This window comes from Neolamprologus multifasciatus, chromosome 3 (assembly GCF_963576455.1).
Source record: "Neolamprologus multifasciatus chromosome 3, fNeoMul1.2, whole genome shotgun sequence".
NCBI lineage: Eukaryota > Metazoa > Chordata > Actinopteri > Cichliformes > Cichlidae > Neolamprologus > Neolamprologus multifasciatus.
In genome coordinates, this window is record NC_140441.1 from 119,244 (window position 1) to 144,625 (window position 25,382).

Genomic DNA, 25,382 nt, shown 5'->3' on the forward strand with positions numbered 1-25,382 from the left:
GCAATACAATAAACAACATCACGATGATATATGTGAATATAACAGTAAATACTAAATATTAAACATTAATGTGCAGCACGTAAGATCGACAGCACAGTGTGCTTTGAGGTAGGAGCCAAAAAGGGTGTAGTTTGTGTGTGTGATCACCCGTGTGTACACCTGTGAGCATGGACGCGCTTGTTTTTAAAAGGTTTCTTCATGTAATGATCTGCTAGAGGGTGTGGGGGGGGGCCACAGCCCCGTCCTCCAGGGCATGAAGCAGGTATGGAGGAGATCAAGGCTCCAGACATCCAGAGGCCCCAGAACACAAGAGACCAAGGAAGACCAACAGAGGGGCAGCTGCTGTCCCAGAAAGAGCTGAGGAGAGTCCCAGATGACATCACTGAATTCCAGTATTTGAAAGCAATTTCAGATTGAACACACAGGCCCTTTAACTCTAATAAAAGAGTCTGTGTGTGTGTGAGTCTGCTGACAACAGCAGTTTAAATAAAAATCAGTGAGTGTTTATAGAAGTGAATCTAACATGTTTATAATGCTGCTGTAACATGTTTTAATATCTGACATTTCAGTGACTGAAGCAGCATTTCCACTTACTCTGAAACTGTTTTTGAGATGAACTCTTTTCCTCGTCAACAATCTGATCACTGACACATCTATGAGCTGAAACGTGCTGTTAGACTCTGACTGAATGTTTCCATTGAATATGATTTAGTCTGCGTGAAAAGCTAAACAGAAAATGTGAATTACAAATATTTAAAGTTCATCTGAACCTTTACTCTAAATGTAGCACAGTGAAATGTGATTCAGCTGCTCTGGAGCCTGAAACTGAAAAATAAATCTCTGTGATGACATCCCATTAACAATAAACTGATTTCATGTTTGAGACTTATTTTCAGTCCAATATCCATGAGATCTGTGCCATCCACACAGAGGAACATCAGAGCTCCACATGAATGTTTCACAATAAGAGTGTTTCTGTCCTTTTAAGTTGAAAGAGACAGGAAGTGTGAGTGTAAACAGTGTGATGCAGTGAATTCAATTGATCAAAAGTACTGAGAAAGAGCGGATTACTTATTATTAATGAAGAAGAGGACAGGTGTGTAAATATGATCAATGTTAATATGAGAGGTTATTATTATTATTACAGAAGTACATTAGTGGTTGATTTAATGTGTTTGCAGATAATTAGATTCCTCCATGAGCTCTGACTGTGGAATATAAATGAAAACAGGAGATTTTGAGTGAAGAGGAAATGTGCTGATGACATCACAGAGTGCTTGTCTCTGCTTTTAAAGCTTTATTGGACTAACACACACACACACACACGGTGATGAAGAGTGTGAGCTGAGTTCTTCCTGGTAACAGCTGACGCTGTGGTCATGTGACCTGTCCTCTGTTTTTAGAGCAGCTCTCAGTCAGACTGAGTCAGTTTGTCACTAGAACTCAGGAACATGGCTTCATCCTTCCTCTGCCTCAGCCTCCTCTTCATCAGCCTCAGCACAGCAGGTACCATCAATATACACTCATTAATACACTGATCAATACACTGCAGAGATACACTGATCACTTAACAGTATACAGATCAATAAATGCATCACTGATCAAGTTATTTGTACATCTGTACACAGCAGGTGTGATCAGCTCACAGTCTGATGTTCTGTTTGTTCTCAGATGGATTTAAGATGTATGTGACGCAACGCTGTGACTTTAACTCCACTGAGCTGAAGGACATCAAGTACATCATCTCTTACTATTACAACAAGATCGAGGTCAACAGGTTTGACAGCGATGTGGGGAAGTATGTTGGATACACTGAGTACGGAGTGAAGAACGCAGAGCTGTGGAACAATGATCCTGCAATCCTGGCTGAATCGAGAACTGCGAAGGAGAGGTACTGCCAACACAACATTGGTATCTGGTACAGCAACTTTCTGTCTAAATCAGGTGAGTGTGCTGGTCTGTGTGACATCATCAGGTGTTCATGTTGACCTCACTCTGAATTATTTATGATGGACTCACAGCTGCAGGTCAGACTCTGATGATCAATAACTGTAATAAATCACTGATCACAGCTCTGACTGTGACTCCACAGAGCTAACCTCAGTCTGTGGTGCTCCCTGGTGGTGAAACAGGCAAACTACAGCTGTTCATTATAACACACTGATGATTCATTTAACCTCTTTAAGCTGAAATATTGCTCACATTTATTTTTTAAATATTTCCATATAAATATTTCTAACAGCATGAAGCAGCCTGACATGTTGATAAAACACTTTTCCCTCTTATCTTCTAATTAATTTATTTTAACTCCGATAAAAATGAGAAACACTGATGTTTGTTTAAAGGCCGTCTGCAGTTTATTTATTGATTCTGATTTTCAGAGCTTGTGTAGCAGCTTCACACCTGCACACATTTACAGCTCAGATCTATGAGTCAGTGTAACAGTGGAGCTATTAAATATACTGAAACAATTATAAAGTTCCCATTACAACTCAGAGGAAACACATTTCATTGGCTATTTTGGCATTTAATGTTTATATTTATTTCAGCCTATTGTGTGCAGCGGTTTGTGACTGTTTGTCTGTGAAAAGCACTCAACGAATAAACTTGACTGACTTGAATGAAATGAGGTCCCAACAGCAGCAGCTCAGAGGAACATGAGGAGAACCAGCTCAGACCTCCTGTGGAGAGGAAGCTGTCTGAGAGTGGAAACTGATTCGTCGTCTTCTGCTTTTGGATTATAGATGGCTAGATCTATGAGTGTATGGAGCGCCAGGACTGCCATAATGAATTAATTAAATACACCATTAAATAATTAATTAAATGTGGCAATAATTAATTAAAATCAGAAATAATTAATTAAATAAATATTTACGACACATTTAATTAATTAATAACACATTTAAATAATTATTGACAGTTTTAATTAATTATTTGATGTATTTATTTAATTCATTTTGGCACTATTGTCCCCTTCATCTCTCTCCTTGAAATAACTTTATCTGTCAGCCTCACCATCAAACTAAGTGGGCGGGGTTAACGCTGCAATGCAGCTTCTCTAACATTTGATTGGTTGCCGTGCAAAGTAAGTCAAAACAGGTCAATCCTAGATAATCGATTGCTTATGTGGACTTGGGGCAGCCAGGTACCCCAGAATGAACAGGCAGCAATGGTGGTGGTGTAGTTTTAATACCCCGTTTTTCTGTCACCAACTTTTAACAGTGTTTTAGCTGCGAATGTCGCGCTGTAATCTTCACATGTCTGGTCAGGTTGTCAACATAGAACATGTTTGCAAAGGTGCTCAGATGTTTTCAGAGATTTCAGTAGCTCTGCTAACAGTCAGCATGCAGAGAGCACCGAGCTCACAGCCCCGGTGTTCCAGCTTAACTGTTTGTTTGGTTTTTTTAAGTTTTTTTTTTTAAAGTTTTTTATTGTTTGTTTGTTTTGGGGTTTTTTGTTTGTTTTTTTTTTTGGGGGGGGGGGGGGGGGGCTACGTTAACCACCTGGTCTTGTGTCTCTGTGCTTCTGTAACATAAAGAACGAGCTGACATTTTTCTCACGACACCAGCGATCAGCTCAACAGGCCCTCAGTTTACCTGCATGCATCCTCCTCCTCACCTGTCAGCTGTTTAACACCTGCTGCTAATTCAAGAAACACGCCCACGTTACCTGGTGATAGTCACAGTTTAACTGGGCAGCCGGTGCTCGATATTACGCAACCTCAGCACATTTTTCTGCACAAGATAAGTAAATATAGTTTTTCCCGAGCGCAGAGCTGCTGGAGCTTGTTTCCCAACAGAGCACTTTATAGGCGAACCCACTTCATCAGCGGCTGACGTCCAATCACCGGCACACAGCTTTGAAACCTCACCTGAGTTTTAGCTCTCAGTGTTAAACGCTGGACTTAATTCACTCAGGTTCTGTCTGTCGGGTCACGTTTACTCGCTGTTTTATTTACAACTGAGCAAATCGGTTTGGCTGAGGTTAAAGTTACGTTTCAGAACTGCACAGTTTTACAGACATTTAATGGTTCACTGGCACATGTGTTACACTGAACTATTTATCTGGTGTGTTTTGGATTTAACAGTGAAGTTTGAGATTAAACTGACTTTTAAAATGTTTTTATACAAAGAGGAAAGAGAAGGCGCATTTCCACCGAGAGGAGCAGAGTTTCCAACTACATGTTCATAATGCAGATGCAACCTGGACAGAAATATTATATCATCTGTTTTTTAATAGGTATTCAACTGTATTCTAAGCACCAGCGATCTGTTAGAATGTTTAGAGTTTACTTAACTAAAAATAAATGAGGTTAACATGTAATTTATGTGATTTTTTTTTCTTTTTTGTTTCCTTTGCTTTTTCGGTCATGTTATGTTTCAACACGTTCTCACTCCCAAAGCGTAACATTTTACGCTAGATGACAAATCGTCAACATATTACGTTTTCGGCTACCCACCACGTTCCTAAATGACGACCTCGGAAAAAATGAGGAAATATGAGAACCGTATGGACTCAATCTACACATGTTCGCTCTTTTTCTTCAAATCGCTTATTTAACATCATTAAAGTCCTGGTTAACCTCAGGAAAAAGGTTATGGTTAGGGCTGGAATACAGGGCTGGAACGTCTATTACCGTGGGAGCGTCATTGCACTGGATTTCAGCCATAACCCGCCGCGTACCATAAGAACGCCGAAGGTCTCCTTTCGCGTTCCTCAGGAACGCTGCGGGACGTGACAAAACGTCGGCATGTTACGCCTCGGGAGTGAGAACGGGCTATATGTTTACCTGTCAAAGGCTTGTTAGAAACTATGAAACACATGGTGCAGACTTCTGGATGTTAGAAGAAAACTAATACTGCTCATGAATGAGACTAAAGACAGGAAGGTGTCCTTTAAAACTAAACATGTTAGTAGGACCTCCCTATTTATATCATAGTTTATGAAATAGCACGAGTATTTCAGTAATAGCCTACTGATTTCAGTGTAGTGGTGAACAGTCACACAGCTCACGTGGGTGTTATCTGTGATACTCCTTAACTATAATTTATCCAAGTTAACTTCAGTTAACCATTCAGACAGTTCTTTTGCAATGACAAACATAAACACCCATGCTCCCGGTAGGTTTCCGCTGTGCCAGCTGTTTACATTATAGCTGCTTATGCAGTAGCCATGGTAACCACGGACTCTGAGCGGCTGGATCGATGCAGGTCAGACAACAATTTTACATGTATGATCTTAAAACAGGACACAGCCACTGTACGTGCTGGCCTCATATCAAATGTGAACGCAGACTGAGTCTATGTTTGACGTTTGCTTTATATCTAATCTTCCTCTCAAACATTTAAACAGCAGCGAGTCTGCAGCTGAGGGAACACAAACTCAAACTGTCCGAACAGGTTTGCTCGTTTCTTGCATTAGTAGCAGATTTCAAACGGCTGACTGCGTTGTGACGACAGACACAGACTGGCTGGAAACTGGATTTATTTTCTAAAAGACAAAGTGCAGCAACAAAATCAGTGTCACAGCGGGCCTCTCCTCATCCCAGTGTGGAGTCCATGCAGCTCTGCTTACAATATATAAAAGAAAATACAATCTATCAAAACAACAGTGTGGTTTCTCTCAACAGCCACTTTAAAATCAAATGTTATAATGGGGTAAAACAGAGACAAATATGATGCAAGGTGTAGTCAAAAATAAGCCACTATTAATAACTTGTAATATTTAAATCCCCACTAAGATGGATCAATTACACAATACATATTCAAACAACTTTAACTTTTCCCAACATGGCTGAAAATACTATTCAGTCTGCAGCCTCAGGTCATGAACTCATTATACACATAAAACAAAACCTATACATTTACACATACCTAAAAGACAAAGTGCAGCAGCAAAATCAGTGTCACACAGCAACAGCAGGCCTCTCCTCATCCCTGTTTAGCACAAGTATGGAACACATAAACGGATGGTGTAACAGATAAAAGGCAGTTCCAATTACTATTTTCCTCGTTCAAAGCAATCAAAAACACTTTGGGAGCTTTTAGCCATAAGAACTAATACTTAGCAAAGACAAATACACCAAATTTAAGCGTATAATTTAGTACAGGGAGAGGAGCTACAGAAAGTGTGCCTTACTAGTGTGGAGTCCATGCAGCTCTGACTGGGAACCCCCACACAGTAGTGATGGGTTGTTCGCGAACGAAATGGCTCTTAGAGCCGACTCTTTGAAGTGAACGACGCCAAACGGCTCCTTATTGGGAGCCGTGAGGTTTTTTTTTTTTCTTTCTCTCACCCTCTCTCTCGCCCTTTTTTCCGCTAAACTCCGCATGCGCGGCCTGTACTTTGCGCTGGGCAGAGGGGGGAGGGGCGTTAGTTACACTCACAGTAGCACAGGAACAGAGAGAGAGAAAGAGAGCGAGGGACAACAACGTCACATTAGAAAGGTATAGTAATCATCCGCTATTTTCAGTTGCAGATGATAAAGGATTCAGAAATAATGCAGGCCCATATGACAGAGAATGTGCATCTTCTTTTTGTTTTAATATTTTAATTTATATTTAATTGTGTTGTGGTTTGCAGTGTTTTGTGTTGTTTCACGTCAAATTTGTTTAAAAGGAAAAAGCTGAAAATTTAAATAGTTAAAAGTTTAAAATGTAAATAGTTGTTTTTTGTATTATATGATTTATTTATTACATTTTATGTGGAGTGAATAAATAAAGTATATTTATGGTGGACCTTAGAGACAAAGCATGTACAAACTCCAAAACACGTAAAAACTCAGAAGCACGTACAAACTCAGAAGCACGTAAAAACTCAGAAGCACGTACAAACTCCAAAACACGTAAAAACTCAGAAGCACGTACAAACTCCAAAACACGTAAAAACTCAGAAGCACGTACAAACTCCAAAACACGTACAAAAGACAACAGAAGTGCTCCAGGTTTCTAGGGCGCAGTGTTGAGTTTTTGTTACCTAGTGGCTACACAAGCCAGGTATCAACAACCGGATTTGGTGTGTGGTAGTAACAGGTAAATGAACTTTTTTTTTTTAATTATTTGAATAAATATGAGTGCTTGTCTATAAATACACAAACAATACACACGTTTTCAATTGTGTAATTTAAGTGATCTGGGTAGCTCTGTTTTGGAAGTTCAGTAAACGCTAGAAATGTGTTTTGGAGTTTGTATATGCTTTAGAGTTTGTACGTGCTTTGTCTCTAGGGGCCATATATAAACATATATAAATAAAACCACTTTTTTTACATTAGTAATTCCTTTTCTGCATAATTTTATATTATTGTTAATGATTAAATAATTAAAGCAACAAAACAACCTGAAGAGTCGGTTCGGAGCCGAAAGAGCCGGCTCTTTTTAGTGAGCCGAGCCGAAAGAGCCGGATCTCTAAAAAGAGCCGGAAATCCCATCACTACCACACAGTGTTGCCAACTCCTCAGTAAGGAAAATTGCTATTGGTTGTCCTAAAAGTCGCTAGAAGTCGCTAAATGACGTCATCACCTAATTTGCATAATTGGTCATGCTAATGTAATTGTAACCTACGCTGCTGGAGAGAGAAATAACATCGTGGAAGAGACATAAAGTGAGTAAAAAACGTCCTAAATGCATTTAGAATTTATTTAGAACTACAAATTAAATTTATTTTAGCAATTATTGTTTTTTGTAATGTCACAATTCCAACCCTGCTCCTTTACCCGGGCTTGGACCGGCAAAAGTGACCCAAAATAGGCACTCTGGTGGAGTTACTGTGTGTGTGTGTTTATAAGTAGTTTTAAACCTGATCCACAAAACAGCATAAGAGTAAAAGAAGAACTGACTGCGTTACAGCACCCGCTGCTTGTTGAGAGTAAAAGCGATATGCGCTTTCACGTCTTTTTTTAGCGACTTTTTTTTAGAAAAAAAGTCGCTAGGGGGTCTGAAAACTCGCTAAATATAGCGACAAAGTTGCTAAGTTGGCAACACTGCCCCTACACATGCAGCATGTTTACAAGTGGCGTCACACTGATTAATGCCCCACTTCAACAGTGACATGTGGAACCTTAGTTTTACAAAAATTATATTTACACAATTTAAAAAATAAACTATATACAATACAGTTTTGAGAATGTTCACACTCAGTATATTATATCTCAGCTACACATGTATTAATTTGGTGATTTATTAAATGTATAACTGTTATTATAATCTGCTGCTGAGTCTCTTACGCTGATGAAAATGCAGAAAACACAGATCACACCTGTTCAACCAATCGCTTTCATTCCACTTTGACAAACTGACGGTTCATCTCTGTTACAGTGTTGTTAGACTGCTATATGTTTTTGTTCTTTATGCTGTAGATTTTCACATCTCTGGAATAGTTGGCAGTATTAAGGATGCTTTTCTGTAAAATCATATTGATATGACCCGTGACATATTCGTAGATGACAGTTAGATTAGTCAGCTGGGAAACTCTGTGTTACCTGAGAGAGCTGAAGATATCGTGGACATGCTGACCTCGCTCTGTGGTGTACAGGTCCGTTTACCCTCATGATTAATATTCACAATAAAAATATTAGCATCATGAAGTCTGTATGTGTGTCATAGTGTCGAACAACCTTTGTACAGTTAAAGCCAGCAGTTACTACATGACGGAAACACCAACGTTATCTCTTTTATGCGTTTATCAGGTCACGCTGATTACTGAACAAAAACCCAAAGATCAGCTGTTAATCTGATTTATTTGCTCTCTCTCCTCCTTAAACATGTTTTTAATGTTGGTTATAATTCAGAATTGGCGACTGAAACAGTAGGACACATAAGAACATCAGGAAATAAAACCCTGATAAATATAACCTCAGTAAAAGAAGTCCGTGTCAGCGGGGATTATTACAGCTGTGTACCGGGGCCTGCGCTTTGTTGGTGGTAATAACAGCTCGATTGCTTGCGAGGCGAGCGGGTCTATCCCACGCTTTGCCGTGAGACTGGGCAGACATCTCCGAAATCATTGAAGCACTTTTGCAAAGAGGCTGTATCTTGACAAACCGACCACACACATGAAGATTAAACCACTACATTCTCGGCTAAAAAAATATTAAAACTGTATTTGGTGACACACACAAACAGGGTTTTTCAAAGTTCAGTTCTGTTAGTTTCCACATGCTGGTTGTTGTGTGCTAAAAACAATGGCCACCAGGCCAAAGCAATGGTTTTGAGTCGATCAGTGTTAGCCCCGCCCCCTGGTTTGACGGGTGAGGTTGACAGATAAAATTATTTCATGGTGAGACCTGAAGGAGTCAACTGTGCCAAAATGAATTAATTAAATACACCATTAAATAATTATTTAAATTAATTAATTATTTTCCATTTTAATTAATTATTTCCAATTTTAATTAATTATTGCCACATTTAATTAATTATTTAATGGTGTATTTAATTAATTCATTCTGGCAGTCCTGGCGTTCCATATGAGTGCCCATAAACGCACCATGACTGTTGATCCATGTGGTAGATGACCAGGCTGTTTACAGGAGTGACTTCCTCTCTGTGCAGTGAGATGGTGTGACCTCAGAGAGCAGAGCATTTTCCTCCATCAGCCAGCAGTTGTTTTGTGACCCATCTGTGTGTGACTGGTTGATCAATATGATCAAATAGACCGACAGAGCGCCCCCTGCAGGCTCTGGATGGTACAGCCTGACTAGAGTTACCCCCTCCCCCTCTCCCCCCCCCCCCCCCCACCCTTTCAGGGCCTTGCTCACCACCACAATCACAATCTCCTCCACAACACAAACATACTGTGAATAGAAATAAGTGTATCTAACAATAATGAATCATTTGTATTTTATAATTCTGTTCAGGAATTAAACAGCTGAATGAGCAGAAATTGGGACCATCTTTGGATTCAATCCTTTAGTTTCATGTTGATATATTAAACTGGGTGAAAGCAGGCTGGGTTCATCTATGTGTGGGTGAGTTAAGGTGTTAGTTTCTCAGCTAGTCTCCATGTGTCAGATTTTACTTTCAAACCAGCACAGCAGCTGATCTGGAGTTCACTGATGGTTCAAACTGGTTTCACTCTGAGTCAGCACTCACTGGATATTAATAAAAACTGATCCAGATCCAGGTTCAAGTCTGGTAGATTTCCAGCACATACAGCTCTGCATGTGTTACTTTAAAATAATGATGTTTACAGCTGCTGGTGTTTCTCCTCACAGCTGATTCATCGTCTGATGTCAGACTGGTTATATGTGACTCTACTGTTGACAGTATCTTTATTAATACAGATGTATACAATCATCCCTGATGATATGACGTTAACAATAACAGAAACTCATAATGTCTTTCAGCTAAGCCATACGTCAGACTTCACTCCACAATGCCTCCTTCTAGTCACCATCCTGCCATGTTGGTCTGCAGCGTCTATGACTTCTACCCCAAATACATCAAAGTGAGCTGGCTGAGAGATGGACAGGAAGTCACCTCTGATGTCACTTCCACTGAGGAGATGGCAGATGGTGATTGGTACTACCAGACCCACTCCCACCTGGAGTACACACCCAGGTGAGTCCACATCAGGTCCAGGAGCGCCATTTCTAATGATGGAAACCTGAACAATTTTTAATATGAGGTCTGCAAGTTTAAACATTTAAAGTCCAAATCTGAGAGTCACTGATGTTTGTGTTGAAGGTCTGGGGAGAAGATCTCCTGTAAGGTGGAGCACGCCAGCCTGGAGAAACCTTTAACCACTGACTGGGGTAAATACCTGTCTGTATCTCCACACCTGTACACACCTGTACACACCTGTACATACCTACCTGTCTGACTCTCACCTGTGTGACTCAGATCCCTCCTCGTCCATGCCTGAGTCAGAGAGGAACAAGCTCGCCATCGGAGCCTCAGGACTGATCCTGGGTCTGATCTTATCTCTGGCTGGATTCATCTACTACAGGAGGAAGGCCCGAGGTCAGAACTCTCACCCACAGACCAGTTCATACCTGAAACCAGTTTAGAACCAGGATGAAACCAGTTTAGACCAGAATGAAACCCGTTTAGAACCAGGATGAAACCAGTTTAGACCAGACTTAATTTAAAACCACATTACATGAGTCGGTTTAGAGCATTGCTGTTTATTTTCAGACAACTGTTAGTGACATTAATGTTTCAAACATAGGTTTTTACTTTTTTTTGGAGGACTCTCAGACCTGGTTCAGGCCCTGAAACATGAAACTTTACTGAATCGTTGCCATTGATCTCTTTGTTTTCAGAGTGTGTTGGTGACTGTGTCCTCGTCTCTTCTTCTTTCAGGTCGTATCCTGGTTCCCACTAACTGAGCCGGGATCCTGGTCCTGGTTCTGTCTGATGTTATAAAAGCTGCTGCTTCCTGTGTTCAGACTGATGATGACGATGATGATGATGATGATGATGATGATCTCTGTCTGGACTCTGAACCTGATCCAGGATCATCTCACAGCTGTTGGTGGTTGTTGTGGTTTCACAGGGATTGTCCTGGATCAGGTCTAATGTAAACTCTGCTGTTTGATGCTTTACCTCTGCTGTTTAATCCATGTAATCTAATCCCTGTAATCCACGTCTCTGAATGATTTGGGTGTTTCTGCTGTTCTGATTACCATAGATCACACATTTTTACTGGAGGTCATTGTTCCAAAATAAATGAACCAAACTTTGAGCTGTGTGTTTGTTTACCTGCATCCTGTTAATGTCAACCTGAAGTTTTTATTATTGTCACAGAAACCAGTCTGTAGACCAGTTTAGCACCTTTCTAGGTAGAATCACAAAGTGCTGCACATAAGATAACAAGTCATAAAAATAAAAAAAGAGTATGATTTTTACCTAATAAGTAAATTTGTGATGCACACACAATTAGATTTATACTGAATATAAAAATAACTCATAATCAGTTGATAACAAATTGGTCAAAGTTAAACACGTAAACATATTTAAAATTAATATTCTGTACCTTTAAAGAAGCCAACAAAGTCCTTTCATTATTCATTTTAACATTGCTGCTGTTTTAATGTTCAGATAATGATGTGAGGGCAAAATGATGAAGTCCAGATTTCTGGGTGGATGTGATATCAATGAAACCAGGCGTGAACATTTTATTAAGAGGCCGGGGTTTATCCAACAACACTGACTGTATCACAGGATTAAAGCATAAATCACAGGATATCAGTTTGTATACAACAATGAATGTCAGCTGACATATTCACACAGTGACTTTGTTCAAACAACTGAAACAACAAAACGATTAACACTGAAGTGTTTAAAACTGTCAGGATGCCTGGGTCGTTGACCCGGAGTTTTGAGTTTATTATATTATTCATCGTTCCTAGTCTTTGGTTTCTTTGTTAGAGTTCTGTCTTATGGTTTATGTCTCTGTTCCCTTTGTTGCAGTGCCTGCCTGTGAGTCTGTCTGTTCAGTCTGTTATGTTTCCTGTTTTACTTTGAAAGTCCGTGTCTCATGTTAATGCTTCTGGTTGTGCTTCCTTTGTCTCGTTAGGCCTGAGTTGCCCCAGCTGTGTTTCCCTCCTGTTTCCCATTCCCTGATTGCTCCCTCGGTGTATTTAAGCCCTGTGTTTCTCTGTGTCCATGTCGCTTTGGATGGGTGGTGGGGGGAAGAGCTAAAGAACTTAAATTGGACCACTTAGACATATGTCGGCGAGTGCCGAGGCCTGCAGTCCCTCCATGGATACTTCCTGAAGCAGCTGTAGATTTTTCTTCATTGCACCAGAAGAGTAAGGACGGGGCAGGCGGTCTAGACACAAATATAGTTCACGGTTACGTAGATCAGTATTATGGGTATGTGCAGGTATATACGGATGCTTCAAAGAATCCAGCTAGTCAAGTGGGGGTGGCAGTGGTAATTCCGGACTTTATGGTAAAGATTGGGAAGAGAATTATTAATGGATTGTCTGTGTTTACAGGAGAAATGTTAGCAATTCTATTAGCAGTACAGTGGGTGGAAGATTTGAGGCCATTGAAAATGATTATTTGTTCAGATTCAAGTGCAGCCTTGGTTTTGTCTGCATGTAGCCGAGTAGTAAATTAATAATAATATTTTCCATTTCAGTTAACCAGGCTACACACAGAGTGGTCATTCGAAAGGTAGGTCAGATATTTTATTAGAGGTTCAGCAAACTCTTTTCAGGATACATATGATAGGTTTGTCAGTAGTGTTTGTATGGGTCCTGGCTCACTATGGGGTAAGGGGGAATGAAGCAGCGGACAGGTTAGCAAAGGCAGCCACTAATCATGAGATAGTTGATCTGGCGGTGAATTTTGGTCAGTAGGAAGTAAAGAGTATTATTAAGCTAGAAATGATGGTAGAATGGTAGAAACAGTGGGACGAAGACAGGAGGGGAAGGTGGTTATATAAACTTCAAAGGGGGGGTGGGAGTGAGGAGAGCCACTAGAAGGAGTAGGCGAGAGGAGGTGGTGGTGTCAAGACTGAGATTTGGACATACGGGTTTGAATTCCACACTGTTCTTGATAGGGAAACATGCCTCAGGGAAATGTGATTATTGTGGAGAGGATGAAACTTTGGAGCATGTTATTTTGCAGTGTCAGAAATATACGGTATAGAGGTGATGGTTGGTCCAAAATCTCAGTAGCATTGCTATGAAGCTTGATCTTGTAGGGTTATTACAGAAGCAGTCGGGGGATAAATGTTATCAGGCTTTTTTCAGTTTTTGAGAGAAGAAGAAGAAGTGTCCGTGTCGCGGACCGCGAACAAGTCCAGACGCTCTTCTTCCAAGCTCCTTAGACTACCCTTATCTTCCCTCATCTTGCTGTGTGTTCTGTCTGCGTGAGCTTATTTTGTATTTTCAGTTTTGTTACCCTTTGGAGTTCAGCATTAAAGCTGTTTAAGTTCACGTTTGTGTCCAGAGTCTGCACTTTGGGTCCTTTTCCTGCCTGCACACAGCCGTCACATAACAGAGGATCGCGGATGGACCCCGCAGACTCTTCAGCCTTTGAGTTTAACGCTGAGATGGAGCAGGTGATTAAGCTTCTTGACTGCATTGCCCAGGCCAAGGATTTGAGGACCATGGCGGTCGGGCTAAGCACAGTAGATGCTGTCATTCGGAGCAACCCTCAGCTAACTCAGTTTTCTGTGGACACTGTGCTGGGCAGCTCCATAGCTGCCTGGAGGGAGCAAGTCAGGGCTGGCGAGCTTGCTCTCTCTATCTCCACCTCCACTTCTTTACCGCTGCCCCAGGACAACACACACACTCCACCTGCCTCATCGCTACCACAAACTTCCTCTCCCTCCCCACGCCAGCCGGGACCTCGTTCGCCTGCCTTTTTCCTGGCGGCTATGTGGTCGGAGGAGGAGGAGGAGGTCTCCATTTCTCCACCGGTTCCTGTTCCCTGATCCCAAAGGAAACGGCACCCTCGCCACCAACACTCCTCTCCTCAGTCATCTGTTCTGCCACCTGTTCCTGCTGAAGGGCCGAGGGGCCCGTCCGGCCTTCGTCTGTTGTTCCTGCTGGGGGTTCTGGAGAACTGCTTCAGGCGTCTGTTCCCTCTGGAGGGTCCGAGGAACCGCTTCAGTTGTTTTCTGTCTCCGCCTGGGGGTCCGAGGGGCCCGTCCAGCCTTCTGCCTCCGCTGGAGGGTCCGAGGGGCCCGTCCAGCCTTCTGCCTCCGCTGGAGGGTCCGAGGGGCCCGTCCAGTCTTCGTTGCCTGCAGCACCACCATCTGCGGCTCCCACGCCGTTGCCTGCAGCGCCACCTCCTGCAGTTTCCACCTGTTCCGTCGCCTGCGGTTGCCATGCTGCCATCTGGTCCTGCTTCGTCTCTGCCTGAGGTCTCCACACCGTCTGGCCCTGCCTCACCTCTTCCTGTCCGGCCTGCTCGTCCTCGTCCTGTCCGGCCACTTTCCAGGCCGATTGGCTGAATGTCATCGGCAATGTCGACGCCCTCCTGAACGGTGTCGTTCTGTACTGCCTTCCGCGCGGCCAGCCTCCGGACCTGCCCAGTCACCACCGCTGCCCTCTCCACGGCCAGCCTCCGGACCTCCTTTGCCTGCATCGCCGCCGCTTCCCTCTGCGCGGCCGGCCTCTGGACCTCCTTCGCCTGCCTCGCCGCCATTGCTTTTCACACGGCCGCCTGTACCTTTTGTGACCCTTTTTTGTTTGTTTGGTTTTCTTTGAGTTGTTTTCTGGGCTCCTGTGTTTACTGTTTTGGTTTCTGGCTTTTTGTGTTTCGTTTGTTTCGAAACAGGCCTGTCTAAGGGCCTGTGGGCTGAAAACCTATGCCAGAGTTCTGACAGGCAGGCCAATGATTTTAGAGCACACTGATGCAGTGTGCTGCAGTCTGTTCCTGTATGAAGGCTGAGGGAGTGGAACCAGCAGGTGATGGAGAAGGTCATGATGCTTTCCTCCTGAGAATCTCCTCTGTGTTGGCAGAGAATTTCAGCAGGTTGAGAGATTTAAGAAACAAATTAAAACGTACAGCTCTGCTATCAATCTCAACATAAATAAGGACAGGAGAGTAAACAGCAGTGACGTTTGTAGGGTCACTGAAGTTGGGCTGCCTGGTATATAATTATGTGCTGTGTGATCGCTAACGAACTGAGGACTTAATAAAAGTTAACATGAGGGTTCCTGATGGTCAGGAACAAACGCAATCACATGGCAGGATGCTGTAAACGGACTTAACCTCAGTCAGGAGAACAACTGAGATAATCCATCCACAATACAAGGTTAGTCATTAATATTCTGCTGCATGGGCTGGGCTGTAGTTACATCGTAAGGGTCTAAGGAGCTTGGAAGGAAAAAAAAGAAGCCATCTATGACCACTGTGAGCGACCATCTTTGAACAGAGGCGGTGGTTTACGACACCAACTGTCTGCCATCTATAATCCAGTTTTGAGATCCCTCCCCAGACGCCTTAACGCCCACTCACATCCTGGGTCATCTGACCTCAGGTAATCACATGATAGGATGGAGCAAGGTTTCACAATGAGCTCACCTTAAACCCTGGCTGACTGTGACCCACACCCATCTTCACACCTTGGCTCATTTGATTAGGAAGAGGATCAATAGGGGGTCCACTGTCCCTCTTGGAGCAGGGCTCCAGAGTGCGACCAATTTGGTCATAAATCCCAGGTCGCACAGTGCGACCAATTGTTTGAGTAAAAAAAAAAAAAGAAAAGTCTCTGCAAAACAAAAAAAAGTCTCCGTGTGGTCAACAACAGATCACACATTATGCCCCTATCATGGTCTAAACCAATCAGAGATAGTCAGGGGCGGGACCTCTCTGATTGGCCGTGGTCCAGTTGAAAGTACAGGTGGAAGAGAGAGGTGAGTAGCTTGAATGAAGCAATAAAGCTCAAAAACTATTTCAACAACCACCAAACAGCAAATGAGAGCAAATAAACAGATTCTGCACAAAGATGTAAACACAGACCCGACGCATCAGAATCAGCTTTCTCTTTCTCGGCTTTCTCACTCAACAGCCCGCACACGGAATCGCCGTCACGGCTGAAAGCCGACAGCTCGCTGTTTCTGATGCGTCGGGTCTGTGCTTTGTGTTTACGTCTTTTTTGCGCTAGATTCCGAGATGCAGGTTTTGTCTCTCTCGCCTAACTTTTATGCAGGTGCGCCTAAGAAAAAAAGTGTGCACCAGGACAGCTGTGGCAAAAAGCTTCTCAGATGAGAGGTGAAACATCTTCAAGCAACTTAAAGAAGTCCAGACGCTTTTCTTTCCAAGCTCCTTAGTTGTATAAAGTGCTTTGAGTGCTCAGACTGATATAAGAACCAGTGTGTTTGTCTGTCAGCATTCACACTGGAGTTTCTCCTGCACACTTTGTTCTCCAGAAACTGTTCTGGTATCCAAACATGCAGCTTTTTAAGACTACACCACTATTACTGTTCATTCTGTAGCTTTTAAACTTTTTAAAATATTTAACTCGTTATTACTTTTGTTTCCCTTCAAATGAATGGACAAATCTTTAAATCCTCTTTACACCCACCTTACTTTGTAACCTCACTAGTTCAGCATACATACAGTTGGCACTAATAGGGATCATTTCTGTAGCAGAACAGGAAAATGACCTGTGATTGGATTCATAGATGACCTGCAGATTGTTGGTCTGCTGAACAGGTTTCATGTGAGGCGTGTTCACTCATATTTAACAGCTGTGGTTAAACATGTGTAGGTCCTCAGCTCCATCAGTATCTATGACACCACCTTGGTCATATAATAAATAATACATTTATGTTTGTCAGGATTTTCAGCTGATGGGCGGAGTCAGCAGTCAGCTGTGCACGAACATGCAGAATCCAACATGGACGAGACTCAGTCAGCTTTTATAAGGAATTTATTTCAATATTTCAAGAGTTTCATTTATAACTAATTCATTTCATTATACAACGAGCCGCTCATCAAACTATCTCAACTCTGTGTGAGTGTGTGTGTGTGAGTGTGTGTGTGTGTGTGAGTGTGCGTGTGTGTGCATAAGTGTGTGTGTGTCCGTGTGCATAAATGAGTGTGTGAGTGTGTGTGTGTGTGTGCATAAATGAGTGTGTGTGTGTGTGTGTGTGTGTTTGTGCATAAATGAGTGTGTGTGCATAAATGTGTGTGTGTGAGTGTGTGTGTGTGTGCATAAATGTGTGTGTGTGCATAAATGTGTGTGTGTGTGAGTGTGTGTGTGTGTGAGTGTGTGTGTGTGTGTGAGTGTGCATAAGTGTGTGTGTGTGCATAAGTGTGTGTGTGTGCATAAGTGTGTGTGTGTGCATAAATGTGTGTGTGTGTGTGTGCATAAATGTGTGTGTGTGTGTGTGAGTGTGTGTGCGTGTGCATAAATGTGTGTGTGTGTGTGTGTGTGAGTGTGTGTGTGTGTGTGTGTGTGTGTGAGTGTGCATAAATGTGTGTGTGTGTGTTTGTGTGTTTGTGCATAAATGTGTGTGTGTGAGTGTGTGTGTGAGACAGGCTAATCAATACTCAGATTTAATGATACATCAGTGTTTCTGTCAGTGCTCACAAACTAACGTGACCTCAGGTGACCCCGCTGAGTGCACGTGTGTGTGATGATATTACATCATCTATAAGTAGGATTACTTTCATTATAATAATTATTATTATTCACATGACCCTGATATTCATTCTGGGAAACCCCGCTGGAACCCATCTACACCCAAAGCACTGTGGGTAACAGAGTCCTGTGAGCGGGACACATGCCCCGCCCCCTCACGCTACCCCAACCTCAAGCTTTAGCTCCGCCTTCCCCTCAGCAGGGTAATTTCACAGTCTCCACCCTGCCATCTGAGCAGGGAATCATGGGTATTGTAGTCAAGCACAGACCCACAGGCAGCATGTGTGGCCTGGATCAGTTGAGACTTGTGGGTAATGACGTCCTTCTGTGCTGTAGACGTTTGTGGGTGGAGTTTATCCATCACCACAACTGGGAAGTGTTGGTGCTGCAGTCCAGACGTTTTTGCTTAAAAATGGAAGTGTTTCAATCCAAACTGTCCATCAGGAGGGGATTATGGGAGCTGTAGTCCATATGAGGGCAGTTCAGTGTTCAGCCAAGAAGGATTATGTGCGTTTATGTCAAGACAGAGGAGGATTGTGGGTCATGTAGTCCAGCATAAAGTTGTTGCAGTCAAAACTATGAAGGATTGTGGGTGGTTTAGTGGAAGCAGGGGGAAAGACAGGGAGTTGTAGTCCAAACAAAGGGTGGTTTGAGGAGTTGTAGTCCAAACACAGTGCGGTTTGAGGAGTTGTAGTCCAAACAAAGGGTGGTTTTAGGAGTTGTAGTCCAAACACAGTGCGATTTGAGGAGTTGTAGTCCAAACACAGTGCGGTTTGAGGAGTTGTAGTCCAAACAAAGGCTGCTTTGAGGAGTTGTAGTCCAAACAAAGGGTGGTTTGAGGAGTTGTAGTCCAAACACAGTGCGGTTTGAGGAGTTGTAGTCCAAACAAAGGGTGCTTTGAGGAGTTGTAGTCCAGGCAGAGGAGGACAGTAGCAGATGAAGTGTGGAAAGGGAGGGCGTGGGGGTGTAGAGGTGCAGGCAGAGGAGGATTGTGGGTGTTGTAGTTCAGTGGTTGTTTGTTACTTTAAGCCCTGAAATAGACTGTGTGTTTGAGCCCCATCGTTTATTTACAGTCACACAAGTCTGTATGTACACTACACACCAACACGTGCACACTCACACACACACACACACACACCATCTTCACATCACACAAACCAATAAATAAATAGATAAATAAATAAATAGCATGATATAAATACTTCAGTACCAGCTCTACAGGCTCTGATTCATTATGTACTGATAATAAACCAATCAGCCGTGAGTCTGTCCTCGTCTCAGATTAAAAACATCCTGATCCATCAGTGCGTGCGCCCGTCACCCTCCCAGAGAAGAAAAGAAAAACCCGCTGGAGGGAGGGAGGAGCCTGGGCGTGACGTTAACAGCAGTTCCCGTGAAGACAGTCGGCCAATCAGAGCCTGTCGCGTGCGGGGACCCAGATGTAGGGTCCGCTCTGCTCCTCGATGACCACTTTGACGTGGTGGTAGACTTCCTCGAAGCTGTCGCCGTGCACGATGGCTGGAAGACAGGCAAAAATGGCATCAAACCCCGAGACGCTCGTACGTTTCACACGTGAACTTTCGTGAACTTTATTTAATTATTGTTTTACCTGTGAAGCACTCCAGGAAGTCCTGCTCCAGCTTGATGGCTCGATCCAGAGCTTTCCTCGCCTGCTCCTCCGAAAGACGCTTGTTCAAGTCCCTGCACCAATGTCACACGTGTTAATTCTCACAGTGACATCACAATGCTCTGACTCCACCCACAAAACCATAACACTTTGAATCAAATCTTAAAAAAAAATTTAATTTAAAATTTTAATTAATTTTCTTTGAAAAAATGTAATTGAATGACATTTGAGATTTTCATGTTTGAATTTTAATTTACTTTAAGAATTAAAAATTAAGAACCTCCCTGATTCACAATGTGTGGTGTTGGGGGCTTTTTGTCCCCTGGTAGGGTCTCCCGTGGGGGCCCAGCTGGGCACCCACACTAGAGTCTGTGGATGAGGGACAACTCGTCTATCACCAAGTGGCAGATGTCAGAATCTCATCTCTGCTTTTGCAGACCTCTGTCTGTTATTGGATCTGGGAGGTTGGTCTGATTTGACCTTTATGGGCGGAGTCAGAGAGCAGTTTGATCTGACCTCATGTTGTTAGTGTTAGACTCACAGGATGTTCTCCAGCGACCGCGGTCGGATGAAGATAGCGATGGGGTGGAGCTGTGCCGCCTGCAGCCTCCTCACGGCGTTGGCCGACACATCCAGGATGCAGTGCTTCCCCTGAACACACACACACACCGTCACAATACTGCCACTGTGGGAGTGGAAACGGTCACTGTGTGAGTGCAAAGGGTCACTGTGGGAAAGTGTGGACTGTCACCTGCTCGGCCACCTGTCGCACACTCTGCACCGACGTCCCGTACAGGTGGTTGTTGTACTGCCCCGCCTCGATGAAGCGGTGCGACTGGATGTCCCGCTCCATCTGTTCCCGTGACGCCACAAAGTGGTAGTCCCGCCCATCCACCTCGTAGTCCCTGCGAGGGCGAGTCGTATCTGTGTGAGAGAGAGAGGCATACATTAGAAACCTGTCTGTTCAGTTCCTGTTTGACCACCTGTAGGCGGAGCCTTACGGGGAACGCAGGAGCCGAACTTGTCGGGGAACTCGGACAGCAGGTCGTCGTTGACGCGGTCTTTGGTGGGTCCCAGGATGATGATGGGGCGGGCATAGTCCACTGAACACACACAGAGGTCATGTGACCCACAGTCAGAGGCGGGAACAGTTTGATTTAAAGTCTGGGGTCAAAGGTTACTGGTGAGACTGACCTTCAATCTGAGTGATGAGCTCGTAGCTGTGAACAAAGCCTTCTCTACCTGCAAGAAGAAGAAACACCTGAAAACACAGGAAGTGACATCATACGAAGATCTGACCCATGACGGGGACATGAGGAGGGTCTGAGGTTATATGAACCCTCAGTTTGACTGAGTCACGTGGTTAGAAGTGAGAGAGGTCAGAGGTCACTTCCTGTTGTCAGTCTGAAGGTTCCTGTGAAGCTGTGATGACGTCAGAGCTGATGGACGTCTCTGTGTTTTTGTGTTTCTGAGTCTGAGTGACTTCCTCTGGATCCTCACAGAGGGGAGAACAGGAAGTAGATACTTCCACTTCCTGTATCATCAGCACAGGCTGCAGTTTTTATTTAACTTCCTCACACTGAACATGGAGCTTCGATGAATGACCTCTGACCTCTTCCTGTTCCTGAGCTCTCAGGTTCCTCCTCACTGATCATCAGGAGGTCAAAGTATCATCACAGGAGTGTGTGTGGAGGAGTCACTGATTAATAACCACGCCTCCTCCTCCTCCTCCTCCTCCTCTGTGTGTGTTACTGGTGATTTTACCTTTACTCTTCATCCGTGACCACTCCTTCCTCTCCACTCTGAAACACACACACACACACTGGTTTCATTGTGTTCCATGTTATTTTATTGTCTTTATCTTACAGTATAAAGCACCCTGAGGTGACTGTTGTTGTTGTGCTGTATAAATAAAAATGAATTAAAGGTGGAATACAGCCCACTGACACTGATCACTGACCTGTGTGTCGGTGTGTGTGTGTGCAGCATTCACTGACCTGTGTGTCGGTGTGTGTGTGCAGCATTCACTGACCTGTGTCTGTGTGTGTGTGCAGCATTCACTGACCTGTTTGTCTATGTGTGTGTGTGTGTGTGCAGCATTCAGTGACCTGTGTGTCGTGTGTGTGTGTGTGCAGCATTCACACACCTGTGTGTCGGTGTGTGTAAGTGCAGCATTCACACACCTGTGTGTCGTGTGTGTGTGCAGCATTCACTGACCTGTGTGTCGTGTGTGTGTGCAGCATTCACAGACCTGTGTGTCGGTGTGTGTGTGCAGCATTCACACACCTGTGTGTCGGTGTGTATGTGCAGCATTCACACACCTGTGTGTTGTGTGTGTGTGTGCAGCATTCACACACCTGTGTGTTGTGTGTGTGTGTGTGCAGCATTCACAGACCTGTGTGTCTGTGTGTGTGTACAGCATTCACTGACCTGTGTGTTGGTGTGTGTGTGCAGCATTCACACACCTGTGTGTCGGTGTGTGTGTATGTGCAGCATTCACACACCTGTGTGTCGGTGTGTGTGTGTGTGCAGCATTCACACACGTGTGTGTCGGTGTGTATGTGCAGCATTCACACACCTGTGTGTCGGTGTGTCGTGTGTGTGTGCAGCATTCACTGACCTGTGTGTCGGTGTGTGTGTGCAGCATTCACTGACCTGTGTGTCTGTGTGTTTGTGCAGCATTCACTGACCTGTGTTTCGTGTGTGTGTGTTCAGCATTCACACACCTGTGTGTCGTGTGTGTGTGCAGCATTCACAGACCTGTGTGTCGGTGTTTGTGTGCAGCATTCACACACCTGTGTGTCGGTGTGTGTATGTGCAGCATTCACACACCTGTGTATCGGTGTGTGTGTGTGTGCAGCATTCACACACCTGTGTGTCGGTGTGTGTGTGCAGCATTCACACACCTGTGTGTCCGTGTGTGTGTGTGTGCAGCATTCACACACCTGTGTGTCCGTGTGTGTGTGTGCAGCATTCACTGACCTGTGTGTCGGTGTGTGTGTGTGCAGCATTCACTGACCTGTGTGTCGGTGTGTGTGTGTGCAGCATTCACACACCTGTGTGTCCGTGTGTGTGTGTGCAGCATTCACTGACCTGTGTGTCCGTGTGTGTGTGTGCAGCATTCACACACCTGTGTGTCCGTGTGTGTGTGTGCAGCATTCACACACCTGTGTGTCCGTGTGTGTGTGTGTGCAGCATTCACTGACCTGTGCTTGGAGGGGACGTAGCCCAGCTCCTCCAGCTCCCCCTGCTGGTTGACCCTGCGTGCCTGCCACCACTCGTCGTCGGCGCTGTCGATCACGTGGAAGACCTCGCCAAAGTTAAAGTCCAGCGCCTGAGACAGCACGCCGCAGTCCCACTGCTTATCGTAGTCGAAGAGTGCCCTGAAAGACACAGCACGCCATGGAGAACGCCGCTCATCACCTCTGTGGACCTCAGGAAGTCATGTGACCACCTCAGACTGTCAGCTGACTGGGAGTCATTTAAATTAAGCTTAAATTTAGCTGATCTGGAGTCAGAAGTTATTCCAGGAGTTTTCTGTGTGTTCTTCACACACACTTCGGACCGACAAACACAGACACTCACATTCCTGTTTTCATATCTTAGTGAGGACATCAATTGACATATTACTTACCCTAACCATCAAAAATGAAAGCGTACCATAATTGTAACCCTAAAACCACATTGTGAGTCTCAAACATTTCTTCAAACTTGTGGGGACGGCATTCCGTCCCCATAGTGGCTTTTGGTCCCCACAAGTATAGTAGTATTTAAATTTTGTCCTCACAAAGATATATAAACATGTACACACACACTATGTATTTGTATTAAATATATAGTAATTAGTAGGGGTGGGGGAAAAAATGGATACTGTGTAGCATGGTGATATTTTGTTTGCTAATAATGTATGGATACAGGGACAGCAGAAATCGATATTTTGTTACAAAAAGGTTTTTGTGCTCTGACTTCAGAGCATGTTGATCCTTTTTCTGAGCAAGAATCCTGACATTCCTTCACTGTCCAAATGTGTTTAATAAACATGACAGTTTACTTATTTTAATTTAAGACATGTTTTATTTTAATTAAGTTTAAAACTTTTTTATTTAATGTAAAATTATATTTTGTTTTAATTTACTTTCAAATTCTTCAGTTGCTGAAGGGGCTGCATAGTTTTCATAAACTGCATAGTTCAGAATAGCTATAATTGTACCAGATGGTTGATTCAGTTAAGTTGGACTAGACTGTAATACAAACCGTTCAGTTTGTCAACAATCAAACTGAAATGAGAGAAAGACTGAGTGTGAGACTTTGATATTAGAGAAAATGATGATTGATAAAGTTTACCTTTATGTACAGAATCTGAATATCGCAAAATATTTTAAAAAATTGCAATAATATCGTATCGTGCGTTAAGTATTGTGATAATATCGTATCGTGGGATGTATGGTGATTCCCACCTCTAGTAATTATTAACTAAAAGTTATGAATTCTAAACTGTATAAATACAAATACAGCTTATATAGCGCTTTTCTACTCACTCACAGTGCTTTACACAACGTGTGCATTCACCCAAGCACATTTTCTTTCTAGCTATCATTCACACACACTCATACTCCGAGGGATGCATCGGTGAACATCCATCGGTGGGATTAATATCTCGCTCAAGGATGTTTGGCATGCAGACCAGGGGAAGCCAGGAATCGAACCACCAACCTTCCAATCAGTGGATGACCTGCTCTACTGCCTGAGCTACAGCCACTCCTATTACACACCTTATAATTCTGCAGTTGTTTATAACTGTTTCTATTGTTTTTAATGTATTCTACTGATCTGTTCTGTGGATGTCCGTCTGGTCTCTGCTGTGTAGAGAGACAAATGTGTCTTTACTGAGGATAAACTGTTCACACTCATAAACGTGGTGTCTGTGTTTCAGGAGGCAGAGCGGCTCATCCTCTGAGGTTGTTGGTTCCTGGCAGCTCCAGCCTGCATTCAAACACATCCTGAACCTGAGGTGCTCCTGATGTGTTCATGTTTTAGATTTGTTGGTAAAGGAATAATCTGCTGGATGCATCCATCTCTGAATCTAGATGGTTGATGGTTACAGCTGAGTGACACATGATGGAGTAAAGCACACCTGTTCACAGGTGTCATGACTGTGAGGTCATTCTGACTCATTCACAGTAGGAACAGATGAATGAGGCGGGGCGTGCTGCCCTGAGGAGACCTGGTCCAGGTGTCTCAGGTGAGCTCAGGTTACCTGATGTAGAAGGTGCGGCTGTTCCTCAGACTGCCGGACGAGCTGTTCATCATCTGCTCCCTCAGGTCGTGGATCTTTGCCTCGAAGCGACTGTACTCTGAAAACACACACACTCAGAGTTCAAACAGGGTCAAAGGTCACACAGGTACAAGGGTCACATGATCAGAGGTCGTTACACACAGTGAGCAGGACCAACCATCAGGATCACTGCAGGCCAATCACAGCTCACAGATGGATGAGGAGACCCTGCTGTTTCTCAATATGTGTACTCGCGCGTACTTGTGTGTACTTGTGTGTACTTGTGTGCACTTGTGTGTACTTGCGTGTACTTGTGCGTACTTGTGTGTACTCGCGCGTACTTGTGTGTACTTATGCGTACTTGCGTGTACTCGCGCGTACTTGTGTGTACTTATGCGTACTTGCGTGTACTCGCGCGTACTTGTGTGTACT

The 25,382-nt window shown here is 43.7% G+C and overlaps 2 protein-coding genes and 1 long non-coding RNA gene across 6 annotated transcripts in view; 1 reads left to right on the forward strand and 2 right to left on the reverse strand.

Annotated features, from left to right (window-relative positions):
* The first annotated feature begins 1,368 nt into the window (after positions 1-1,368).
* Positions 1,369-11,677, forward strand: LOC146520907 (H-2 class II histocompatibility antigen, E-S beta chain-like). Its single transcript, XM_085154531.1, has 6 exons — positions 1,369-1,506; positions 1,672-1,944; positions 10,340-10,553; positions 10,680-10,747; positions 10,836-10,955; positions 11,298-11,677. The coding sequence occupies exons 1-6, from the start codon at positions 1,452-1,454 to the stop codon at positions 11,321-11,323; spliced, it is 756 nt and encodes a 251-aa protein (XP_085010657.1). The 5' UTR covers positions 1,369-1,451; the 3' UTR covers positions 11,324-11,677.
* A 5,639-nt stretch (positions 11,678-17,316) lies between these two features.
* LOC146520908 (disks large homolog 4-like) overlaps positions 17,317-25,382 on the reverse strand; it is a 45,890-nt gene continuing 37,824 nt past the window's right edge. For all 3 annotated transcript variants that reach the window (XM_085154331.1, XM_085154332.1, XM_085154333.1), the window contains 9 exons: positions 24,933-25,029; positions 22,882-23,058; positions 21,440-21,477; positions 20,870-20,917; positions 20,677-20,778; positions 20,427-20,599; positions 20,217-20,326; positions 19,658-19,749; positions 17,317-19,566 (listed from right to left, as the gene is read on the reverse strand). In XM_085154331.1, coding sequence (XP_085010457.1) covers positions 19,460-19,566; positions 19,658-19,749; positions 20,217-20,326; positions 20,427-20,599; positions 20,677-20,778; positions 20,870-20,917; positions 21,440-21,477; positions 22,882-23,058; positions 24,933-25,029 — 944 coding nt within the window. In that variant the 3' untranslated portion in view covers positions 17,317-19,459. The remainder of the gene's footprint in view (positions 19,567-19,657; positions 19,750-20,216; positions 20,327-20,426; positions 20,600-20,676; positions 20,779-20,869; positions 20,918-21,439; positions 21,478-22,881; positions 23,059-24,932; positions 25,030-25,382) is intronic.
* Positions 21,484-22,875, reverse strand: LOC146520909 (uncharacterized). Of its 2 annotated transcripts, XR_014873217.1 has the most exons (3): positions 21,784-22,875; positions 21,673-21,707; positions 21,484-21,635 (listed from the first exon to the last, which is right to left on the reverse strand). It is a non-coding gene; the product is annotated as an uncharacterized LOC146520909 (long non-coding RNA). The 2 variants fall into 2 exon arrangements; XR_014873216.1 differs by lacking the exon at positions 21,484-21,635 and having other exon boundaries at positions 21,646-21,707.